Source organism: Emydura macquarii, unplaced genomic scaffold (assembly GCF_026122565.2).
Source record: "Emydura macquarii macquarii isolate MOO-44397 ecotype Brisbane River unplaced genomic scaffold, CSIRO-AGI_Emac_v2 contig_1348, whole genome shotgun sequence".
NCBI classification, from domain to species: Eukaryota; Metazoa; Chordata; order Testudines; family Chelidae; genus Emydura; species Emydura macquarii.
Window position 1 is genome coordinate 20,026,232 of NW_027131485.1, and position 12,186 is coordinate 20,038,417.

At 41.6% G+C, this 12,186-nt stretch overlaps 1 protein-coding gene across 4 annotated transcripts in view; it reads right to left on the bottom strand.

Annotated features, from left to right (window-relative positions):
* ZC3H7A (zinc finger CCCH-type containing 7A) overlaps window positions 1–11,835 on the bottom strand; it is a 38,284-nt gene extending 26,449 nt beyond the window's left edge. For 3 of the 4 annotated variants that reach the window (XM_067551334.1, XM_067551333.1, XM_067551331.1), the window contains exons 1-2: window positions 11,685–11,835; window positions 842–942 (exon numbers count right to left, since the gene is read on the bottom strand). In XM_067551334.1, the coding sequence (XP_067407435.1) occupies window positions 842–909 (68 nt within the window). In that variant the 5' untranslated portion in view covers window positions 910–942; window positions 11,685–11,835. Of the gene's footprint in view, window positions 1–841; window positions 1,123–11,684 lie in introns of those variants that run through there. The other variant, XM_067551332.1, reaches the window with a different exon arrangement.
* Window positions 11,836–12,186: the final 351 nt, after the last annotated feature.

Below are 12,186 nucleotides of genomic sequence, written 5' to 3' on the forward strand. Positions count from 1 at the left end.
GCCCATGAATAGGAGAAAGAAGAATTTCCCTTCCCCTGAAAATGGAAGAGAATGGGGTGAACTAAGGGGCTCAGCGGGCCAGTTACAGGGACGCAAGCTTTCAGTGCTGGAGCACCCCATTCCTCTCTCTGAGGCTGAAAGAGCTGCTCTTTCTCCCAGCAGCCTTTCTGAATTGCCACATTGTGAGGATGAGAGAGAAGGGTTTGTGTGTCTTCTTCTCTCCAATGCCCCACCTCCAGCTCCATTTACAGGTTGGAGTAGGCAAATATCCTGCTCTGAGAAGGGGCTGTGCATGAAGGGGAAATACAGGCCCTCACCATTTCCCTCTTCAGTATTACATTAAAAGGGCTGTTAGGTGTATAGATAGGAGATGAACTCTACATTCAAGGTCAGTAGACATTACCACAACTAGCCCGCCAAGCTCTTCTGGAGCACACTTTCACCACCTGCACTACACCCACAGCTTCCCCAAACATATAGGTGTTCTATTCTCTCCCCATGTTGGGGAGCTGCTGTTTGGAGTAACAGTCTTCTCTCTTCAGACAGCACCTGGCTTACCCCAATGACGCACAAAGCCACATAAAAACGGGAGACATCTTCTACTTGTGTTTAAGCAAATGGGAGTGTCAGTTTGAAGACCCAAAACATTTAAAACAAGTGTGTGTTTAAACATACATATATAATGAAGTTTGAATTGGCCAAAAGCTCACCCTTATCTCACTCTAAGACAGATAGAGTACAAATAAAAAGGTGTAACCACATTTTAAGTAGGACTGCGCGCGCACACACACACACACACACACACACACACACAATAAGAACACCTGTCCTAAGATCTTACTGTATAAATTGCAATCCTTTCTTGATGTCCTGCTGTCTGATACTTCGGTGTTCAAGCACACTGGACATTTTACTCCGCACATCCACTTAAGGCTACAGCTTCTGAAAGAACAAACAGAGACTTTTAACATGCCCCACTTGCTAACACATTTGCCTCTAGACCAGAAGGTTCAAATCTCACACCAGTGCTAGGTCCAATAACAATGCTGAAACTGCACTGAAGTATGAATGAGAAGCCATTTTTTCCAGACAACGCATTAAAATTAAGTTCCTATCAGAAGCAGGGGTAAAAGCCAGTGTCCAAAACAACATTCTCTTTTTCCCCCAGAGTGGTGTAAAACAATTTCACGGAGAACCTCCCTGCCAATTTCTGTTTCTATTCCCTCTCACCTGGTGAGAATGTTATTCCTCCACTCATGAAGGACTAGATACATTTCACTTGTAAGTCTATCAGTGCCATTCCAGAAATAGTTAGGCTAGTCACTACCAAACAATGGTAAGTGCTTTGGCTGTTTGGGGACTTGTACAGTCTCAAACAAACTTGGCAAGCCAGTTAGCTGAACATTTATTTGACCATGGTCAAATATTCCAGCAAGAATGCCCTAACATAGGCTATGGCCTACCTTTTCGATTGTATAATGATGCTATTCTTTCATTCATTCTGTTTCTCATTTTTCTGAGTTAAAACAACTCGGTTAAGTAACTTGTTTCATAAAGTCTTACTCTTTTTTGTTACTGTTCAAATATATGACCTTTTTGACATTTGTCAATATTTGATCAGACAATTGACCAATTATTTCTGGACCAATTAAATGGCCAAACCTTAGTCTCAAAAAACAAATTTACTGCATACTACAGTGCTGCACTACTGCTAAACTACGAGCAGATGCTCACAAAATACTTTGCACCAATCACTGCTGTTGTATTTCCTGCAGTGGAAATAAACTCGTAATATTGTGTTATTTAGTACTGAAATGTATGTTGGAATACTCTCTAATATGAAGGATACTATATGAAGGCAACATTTTGAGAGATGTTTTTATATCTTCATCACGTAACTGCTGACAGAATTAAAAGCAAGATAATTGGATTTTAATTAATAAACCTCTGTGTTTTATGATCAACACGCATTCATTTAAAAAAATCCATCACAACGTTTGAGTTTGTTTTGATAAACACAGAAAGAGCTCAAGTGTAGACATTTTTCTTGTGTCATAGTTATAATACAAATTAATCTAATTAAGCCTGGGAGGAAACAAGAAGTGTTGTTGAAATATTATTCAATATAACTCATTTATCTTAGTCTGTTTAATGGTCCTATAGCTATTAAAGTTTTATCAATCATTTGTTCAGATTATCAAATTATTTCTCCCCCCACTCCATCTACCATTACAATACAAGAGTCAATTCAATGCTCTTGGTGTTCCTGACAATCTCAAAAGTACACTAATAATGTAAGTCGCTCCTTATATAAAAAGAGACAAAAAGCAATACCCCAGTTTCAAGACGAGGGTACCCTAAATGTGGCCTAATAACCAATGCAATTCAATTGGCTCTCTAACTGAAATGCAGGAACAACACCGATTCTGAAATGATGGAATTAACAGCAAGACAAACTATGGTTGAGTAAGATTGCTCCCAGAATAAAACTTTATATGGTAACTGTCAGCATTGAGCAAGTTTATAGTTAAGCTGTGCTTCCTTCAGGAGGGAAAGGAAAAGGTTTTGTTTTTTAAATAGAGCTGAATTATTTTTGTTTAAAACTTTTCAATAAAAAGATTAAACTGTACATAATAAATTACGGGATTCTATATTTTTTATCAAGTTCCCATTTTATTTCACTAATTCTCCTAATAAAGGAAGAATAGCCTGCAGGAAAAATCATGTTCAGACAACTAAGTAATTAGTATTGGTTGACTGAAAGTGAAATACTTCAGATATTTGTAATGCATAGTTTAAAAAGTTATTTCACTCAGCTTAGCTGTAAAAGGATATCCGATATTTCTCCCAAAAAGTTAGTTTATGATAAATAGATTTGGGGAATTTAACAAGATGTCAGTGAAAACTGTGTATGTTTATAAATTGTGTGTATGGCTATTTGAAAAGTTGTCTAATGTGTCAATGGAAAATGCTAGGTGCATCCATAGATCAGATGCTGGGATTGAACCACAAGATGGATCACAAGATAACTGCCCTCTGAAGCATCAGTCACTTTCAGAAGACAGGATAGATAGACCATTGGTCTCATCCAGTATGGCCATTCTTTTATTCTTATAAGTGGGTTTCATTCCCCTTCAATGCATGGATGCATTTTTCCTTATAATTCACACAGTACACCTGACAACAGTATTTGAGGTATTTGTAAAATTTAAGGAAAAGAAAAAGAATAAATTTTTCAAAAGCACTCAAATTACTTAGGATGTGTATAATAGCATTTTGGAGACTGCAGGAGCAAGCCTCCCAGGCTGGGTCAATAGACTTAGACTAACATGGATCTATACTAATCAGTTCAAATGAAAATTTAGACGCAATTCAAAGCTTTCATCCAAAAAGAGCTCTAACTGTTCACAGTGACATTTGAGGAACTATTCTACAGAGATTGAGGACTGTGGAAATGGATTCCTAATCCTAAACAAATGTTGTTGACTGCTCAGAAAGAAGAGGAAGCAACCATAAGTAACATTTTGTTCTCCAATGAAGTTCTCAAAAAGGGCAACAATCCTAAACAAATACATTCAACTGGGATTTAGAGACGAATGACTTTACCATGCTCAACCTATAAATCCAACCTGTGGTGCAGGTGAAGAGGATTTGTTCAACTTAAACAACACACACACATTTCTAGGCTGAGAAAATTCCAGACAATAAGATACTTTAACCAAAAGGCAGATTTTCCAGATGAGCAACTTTTTTAATTAAAATCCAGAAGTAACCCTAAAGCATTTACTGTTAATATCTTGCATTTTTCTAATGCCTTACATCCAAAGATCTCAAAAAGCTACATCATTCCCATTTACAAATACCTAAAATGTGGCACAGAGAAATTGAATAACATCCCTAAAGTCACACAACAAGTTAGTGGAAAGACTTCAAGTTTCATGTTCCACTAGATATCACAATAAGAAATTGTGGCCTTGATACCAAAGGGATAAAATAGAAAGTCACTCAATTATAGCCAAGATTAAGGCTATGTCACTGATAAAAGTGCTCAAAGTTTATTCATTCATTTGGGTACAAAGGCAACATTCAAATTATCCTTTTCCAGGATAGGACATACACCATAAAAGCCTAGGACAATATACTCTAATATTTTCTCCCTTGCTTTATATTTCAAACTTCTCTCCCAAGACTTTATTACTCACTTCTATAGTGTCTTGAGATAAAGGCATCTGAGCATCTGTGTTTCCCATCTTCATCACTCTATGCATGGCAAGTGTGAAAAGAAGATTAAACTATCACATAGGGAAACATCAAGGCCAGGCTAGACACATCTGATGCCATCTCCCCACAAAAAGGTGAAACTACCTAAAATCAGGCTCATAATAACTAATATGAGGTTAGCAGTCTACAATACTAACATTATTAACAGATTGATTTTGCCCATCCCAACCCTAAACCTTGCACATATCATTAAAACCTGGGCAAATGATAGGAACAACTTTATCCTGGTATAGTTCATGCCACCAGGCTACTCAATACATCACAATCTTACAGAGATAGGAGAAGTGGATTGGCAATAGTATTGATATTTGACCTCAGGTGAACTCATTGTGTTCTCTAGCATGTATACTACAGAATAAGTCTGATTTGGAAATCCTGGCAGTGTCCAGTTCTCTTTTCTTCAGACAGACAGACAACTGTGGGAGCTGTTGTGCATCGGAGCCATTGTTGAACAGATATTAGCAGTGCTGCCAGCCCCAAAGGTCAGAAATTACCAATCTGAACAATGAAAAATTATGAGATTGGCCCAAAAAACCCCCATTGAGTCTTAAAAACAGAATATATTGTGGTTTTTGTCTATCTTTTGAACTTTGACTTTCCTCACCCCACCCCCAGCATGCATCTGAGACAATTAGTGCTACCACTACTCCCAAATTTATCACCATGATTTTTGGCACATGCTACAGCAGCTCTCAACCCCACATCTGCTCACCCCCTTTCTCCCTGCCACCTACCCACTACCTTACCAATTCTCAATCCCTCATCCCACCCAGCCTCACCTCTGCTCTTTCTTCACCTACAGGGACACTTCACCCTCTCTCCCAGCTTAGAGGAACTGCAACAGGGCCTCCCTTCTCCCCCTTCCTGGTTGTCAGACAGTTCCTTGGGTTCTTCACCCACTCCTATCCATTCCCAGGCCTCATGCTGCAGTTAAGGAGAGTGAAGCGGGGAAGCAGCTGAGGAGCCATTCATTTGCTCACAGGAGGGGAGTGAGGAGCAGAATTATTCTGAGCTGCTGGGCTCCTTCTACATCCTCTTCCCTCCTGTAAGAATGGTGTCTGGTCCTGAAGGGAGGCAGAGAGCGCTTGGCTTGCTACAGCAGCCCTAACTGACTGCTGTTCCACAGCCAGGGCAGCAGTCGGGAAAGCAGCCAGACAGAAGGGGTTTCCCCAACAGGCATAGCTGAAATTTGGGAGGGCTTGAGCTTCTTGCACCATCATCAGGCTTGCTCCAACCCCAGCCAAACCTGTGTGATTCATGACAAAAGTCACTGGAGTTGGCAATACTAGACAGGTGGTGAACTAGTATTGCCTAGTTTGTAAAACTGTTTCTTCATTTCCTCCCTAACCCTGCTTGTCTATTTCACCTACCTGTTATATCCTGTCAAATACCTAGATTATGAGCTCTTTGAGGCAAGGATATTTCCTTTGACATGTTTGGACAGTCACCTGATCTTTGACTGGGGCCCCTACCTGCTACCATAATACAAAAGAGTAATTAAATCACCAACACGAATAGTACCAGGGGACTTGAATATGACACCATCAAGACTGGCTCAAAATCTAATATTCACTATTACCATGAAATTCAGCCAAGTTAACTTGAGTCCGACTTGCATGGTCAGATGTGCACTGACTCAAATGACCTTGATGAGGACAACAAGGGTATCTACACCCTTTCCTGGTCCACATGCTATTTCCACCAAAGATTGTAACTTTTCCATCTGCTTATCTAAGGAATACATCAAAAGTTGTCTCCAGAGAGTGGATTTCCTAAAAGTTGTGACGGACAGCATTGCCCTTCCACAGAACCAGTGAACAGTCAGTTTGGCAAGACCTCATAACCACATATTGCCAAAAACCATTGCCTTCATCTTCCATGCTATTCCCCAAAGGTCACAGTTCAATGAAGAAGAATAGATTAAATGTAAAGGCAGCAGGTTGTAGCACCACTACTGGAAGACCCATTCAGAACCAGACTATGGAATAAAAGTTATATTCCTAAACTAATGCTGTGAAGTTGACCAAAAAAATTACTCCTCAGCCATTCAATCTTCACTAGCAAAACTGTTCTGAACAAGAAGCCAGCTATAAACCAACAGACTATCATATTTATCACAGAAGGACAGAAATTCATCCTATTTCACAGAGAAAAGCCAGTGCTTTGAAGTACCTTATACCATTGCTGGATAACCTTGGCAATGCCTCCCTCCAAAAGGGCATTCTACCAGCATCCCTTAAACACAATAGGCCAGCCTCTGCTCAACAGAGTCATCAATGGAAGGCAGGATAGTAAGGTCTTCAGCATCAACTTCTTCTTCATGGGCTGTACTATCAGATTTTTCTATTTTATCGAAATACACCAAGCTGTCACCAAATTTTTTGTGGGTTTGTATTCCTCATCAATTTTTGCAGGTACATTTTTTACCCTCAATAGCATATTTCATTCAGGCTAAGACAGAAGACTTGGACACTGCCTTTCCCTCCACCATTGGACAAGACAAGAGCCTCCTCTATTTTCTGCAATATTTGATGCACTCAATGTACACTTTAAAGGCCCAATCTAACATCCAGGATGTGCCAAAGATTTTTTTTTAAATGCATAAGGGATATGGACTCAGCAATAACAAGACTATCATGAGTAAGGATAAGATCATGTCATGGTAATCACAAAAATTACAGATTTGGAGACTTCCGTGACATTTTCTGCTTCAGCCCTGGGGCAGCAGGGCCAGAGCTGTCAGGGCCCTCACAACTCCCAACCACTGGCTCAGCAGCTCCAAGCCACCAGCCCCACAGGGCAGGGCAGGGGGAGGGTGGGCCATGAAGCTGGAGCTCCCAAGCTGCTGCAAGCAGCAGGGGAGCTGTCAGCCGCAGCCGCATGCTAGACCCCACCCCGCTGCTTTCATCCACCAATCAGCTCCATTTTGTCAGTTATTTTTAGTAAAGGTCAGAGACAGGTCACAGACATCCCTAAATTTCTGTTTATTGCCCATGACCTGTCCCTGACTTTTACTAAAAACAACAGTGATAAAATCTTAAGATTAGTTATGAAATCCAGGAAAAACAAAATTCATCTTGAGAATAAGGTACAACTCCATGCACATGAAATGTACAGAGCTGCATTGTCACCAAATATGCATCCAACTCGGATATTCATATTACAGATGTCAGAGAAATTAGATTACTTTGATTAACAATTTTGAATTGCTCTAGCCCTTATAATACTTCTAAAACTCAAAGCCAATAACCACCACCACCCTGTTTCTATATAGCCCTTCTCATCCAGAGATCCCAAAGCACTTTACAAAAGGAAGAGAAGTTTCATTATCCCCATTTGTAAAAACGGGAGAAAAACTGAGACACAGAGGTGAAGTGACTGGCCCAAAGTCACAAATGAGGTCAGCACAAAGACTCTTTGAAGGAAGAGAACTGATGTTAGCCAGAAACATTAATTATAAAATGGAAACAGACATTAGAATTGTAATAAATTGTATTTAGGGGTATCAGCCACAATTCAGCAGGTCTGACCAGTTTCAAGAATTAGCAGGACACAAACTAAGACTTGTGTATGTAATTATCCTCAGCACTGTAGCATTAAAAGCCATTTTTGTGTGTTATTAAGAATGATTAAGAGAACAACTAACCAAACTTAGCCAATTTTATTATCTAAAGACAAAGTAGTACAATACAATACCAGTCGTTCTAGGAAGCAGTTTCTTGCAGTGCTGCTCCACAGTGGAGATGATTTGAAATATGCCTCCAATCACTTATATTTATAGTATGGTTGCTTACAAGTTATGAAACATTTTATACGTCACCTAAGATCCTACCACCAGTTTGTACCAGTTCCTTAACTTGCCATTCTGTACCTCTCCTTATCTCGGTTTTGAATACTACATTTTAAAACATTGAAGATACCTGTACTAGGACACAAAACAAATGTATCTTGCCTTTGACAGGCTTTATATTCACTAATGCCAAAAGCCACGTTTACCTTTGCAAAGCATTGTGGGATATATATCTCTTGACATAACTGAGCAAAGAACTGTGAAAAGGACGTATAAAATATGACATGCCCTATGCCTCAGATATGTAATGGCTAAGATAAACTATTTACTAAAATAGCTTCACATCATGACCTTGTAAGATGACAAGAATGTTACTTAAAAATTCTTCATTTTGAAGTGGATTTTAGGAAACAATTTCGTAGATGTCCTTATTTTCAAATTGACTGCCCTGTAGTTTAGTTTCAATGTTGAAGAATAACAAAATTGTTAACAGGCCACAGTTTTCACTCAAATTATTATAGCCCTAGTGACTGCTCCGGCTAAGGTTAAAATGTTTCTATTATAAGCAAGTACAAGTGTGATAACTCTTAAACATGCATCTTCTAGGTTGAACACTTTCCATACTTTGTGTATGCCCCAAGAACTGAGATTTTGGGGAAAGGCGGGGGGAAGGGGGAGGAGTTTTTTAATTTAATTTTTTATTTTTATTAAAGCTTAAGAAAATTCCAACCAGTCATTTCAGTTAACTCTTCCCTATTTGTGAAAGCAGTTATTACAACATCTCTCTCTCCAGTTCTAATCTACTCTCTCCTCCACGCACCACTACAGTGAAAAAAAGCCGACATCTGAAAGCTGTAACTCACCACGCACACTGATCATAATGAATAGTGTGTATTTTGCTGGATTCTAGGGAAACTGCAAAGTACCTGGCAGGACTGTTCTATTGCCATTCTCCACTGGCACCAATGGCCTTGGGTGTTATAAACCTGAAAGTGGGTGTGAAGGCCATGCCTCCTCCACATCCACAGGCATGGGGACCCTGATTTAAAGCCTGAGCCCCAACCCATTCCCCCTCTCTTTGCCAGAGGTAAGAGTGATAAGATGAATGGTGCCACAAGCTGCAGAATTTATGGAAGCAGGCCCCCTCACAATGCATTGCTGTGTCCAGTATCACAGAGTTAAAGGGACCTCAGGCAGGCACTTTCTAATCCACCAACTGCACTGGAACCTGCCAAAGTTGGGGCAACCCCCCCAAACCAGACCTCCCAAATAGGAAAACCCAGATGGCAGTTTGCCAGTTTTGCCAAACCAGAAAAGTCCCTTTTACATCCCAGAACTGGCCATCAGACTAGCCCTTAGCACCAAAAGAGATCAAGCAACTCATTTCAGAGTGGGGCTGAAACTTGGAACCCAAATTCCTACTCACCTAGGCAGGAAACAGTAGCAATCTCCCTCCCTATCCAGTTGCTGTAGGCAGAAGCCAATCACCTGGCCTCATTACCTGCCCCATCAGCAACAGCAGCATCAGCAATGGGCAGGCCAGACCCAATGCCCAGATTCAGTATAGGATACCCTTCCCACACCCTGCAGCACACAAAAGTGGGAAAAAGAAGCAACCCACACACACACTGAAGGCAAGTGGAATGTGAAGAGAGAAGCAGGGAGAGCACATGGAGCACTGTCCTAGTTGCTTCAGGTTGAGATCTCATCCACATATATGAGCATGTCTCCACTGTTCACAGTCCCATCAAAGCTGCACTCCATGCAGAAAAAAAATTCACTCTAAGTTATTTAAACGCAATTTGTATTTAGTAGTTTTAAATACAGTGATTAAGTTTAAGACAATTACTTAAGGTTAGTAATAAGAAACTACTAGAACTGTCTCATCTCATGACAATTTGTTTAATAAAATTCCTTACCTGCAACATCCCAATTTTCCTACGTAATTTGCAATACTTCATAGTTAAACTGAAACTAAATTAATGGTGTTTCCTCTTAAACATCTAAATATAAAAAGTGAAACAAAAATTAAAGTAAAGGTCAACAACTGAATAATACAGTAGTTTTAAAAGTTATTTATCAGAAGCCTTTTCTTTACAGCATGTTTAGCTTCTTCCCACTTATGACAATGCAAGACACTAACCATATTTTGTTTTCCTTCACACTATCACATCTCCCCCATCATTTTTAAAACACCCTTGGAAAACTCAGAACAGAAGATAGTAGCATTGCAAAGTTACCTCTCATTCCCAAGAAGTTTAGGCTGTTTTAGGGGACTGATGATTGAGGTTTGTTTTTAATAAAGGAAGACACTTAAAAATTTGTTTGGAAGTTTCACCCAGGTAACCACAGCTAATTAAGTCTTTAGAGAGACACCATTAACTTCAAAATCACTTCTGTATTTTATTATTTTTGCCTACTACTTTCCAAGTAACATTTATTATTATTAAAACTGAAGATTAAGTTTATCTATATTTCTCCTGCTTGTTTAATTTCTGAATGGGATTGCACTTTGCACATATTAAGGTGTTTTTCTTAACTTTGTAGAAATTAGTACCAGTTGTAAACAAACAAATTCATTCTTTACAGGAAAGATGAAGAATATCATGTACAAAAGAAAAAAGTAACTCACACCACACTGTGATTGTGTAACACTAGTGACTGTATTCATTACTACTGTTTAGTGGGATACTCAAGTACCTGAAGATCAGTTAAAATACTGTTATTATACTAAGTCCCCTATCTATTTTGTGTATTTGACACCATTTTCCGTACAATCGCGAGCTGTATAATGAGTTTCTTATAGACACCTTCCCTCGTTTGTCAATTATTTTTTCTTCTGTCACTTCCATCACACAGCAACAGGGACACAAAACTGCCATTTTAGAAACCATCGGACAATGCAGTTGTAAACCCACAACAATTAGCAGAGGTACTCAGGAGTGGGTGTAACAGATGAGCTAGTTCACTGTAAATCAGTGTTTAGCACTGAGTGGACAGCGGCTCCAGAAGTTCCCTCTGTCAAGTCACAATTAAGCTGTAAGAGTTGATAGGCGGGTGCGGCCTGTCCCCCGACACCTCCCCTCTCTACTCTCACCGGGGCCCTACTCTCAGCTGGGGCTGACAGCAGTTACAAGACGCCCCGTTCACACGACACTCACATGACAGAGGGATCACACCCAAAGGCCCCCGATCCAGTATCACTGACTGTCCCGGCCCCTACTTCGCAATAGGCACTTAGCGTTGCCTACCGTGTCCCCCGCACAGAGCCGGTCACCTAGCGAGGAGACTATCAGGAGCCCCCCGCCCCGCAGAACGGCCGCGAGGGCGTCCGGGCTTCACCACGCCAAGCACAAGCCTAACCCGAGCTGAGGAGGAGGAGAGAGGGGCAGGGTAACCCCGCTCCCGGCGGATAAACCCAAGCCCGGCACTGCAGGGAGGGGGCAACACCCGCCGTCCTAACGGGGGAAATGGGCCCCCCCATCGGGGGCGGTGAGGAGCAAACAGCCCGCCCCGTAGCTGGAGAGGGACAGACAGCCCAGCCCAGCCCAGGGGCCGCGGGAAGTAGCCGGCAGCGCCCGCCGCTCGGTGAGCACCCGCGGCCAACGCGTACCTGGCCGCTAGGTCCGGACCGGACGGAGGCGGGCGGCGCAGCTCAGCTCCGAAGGAACGCGGTAGGCGAAGATAGCGAGCGCTCGGCAGTGGCACGACGACGACAACACAGCACCGTCTCCACGCCTCCCCCGGCAGCTGCGCCGATAAGACCCGGCCACCTCGTACTGCGCCCTCTGCAGCTGGGAGGCCAGCGCCACAATGAACCACTTCGCACAGAACAGCCCCCGACCGATTGACGGAGCTGGGCACATTTCTGCTTCGCCCATTGGGTCCACAAATCCTAGAACAGGGTCGGCTCCTCTGATTGGCTGGAGCCGACAGATTCTTTGCTTCCGATTGGCTCTACAACTACGTAGGCGCTTGCCTCTCAGTTCCTTCGATTGGTTGGTTACTCAAACTACGTGTCTCGCCTTTATCACTCCCTTCAGGTTGCGAAAATATTTTGTATTTGTCCGGAGCGGGCAACATCTCCACCTCCCATTGGCTCATCAACTGTCATT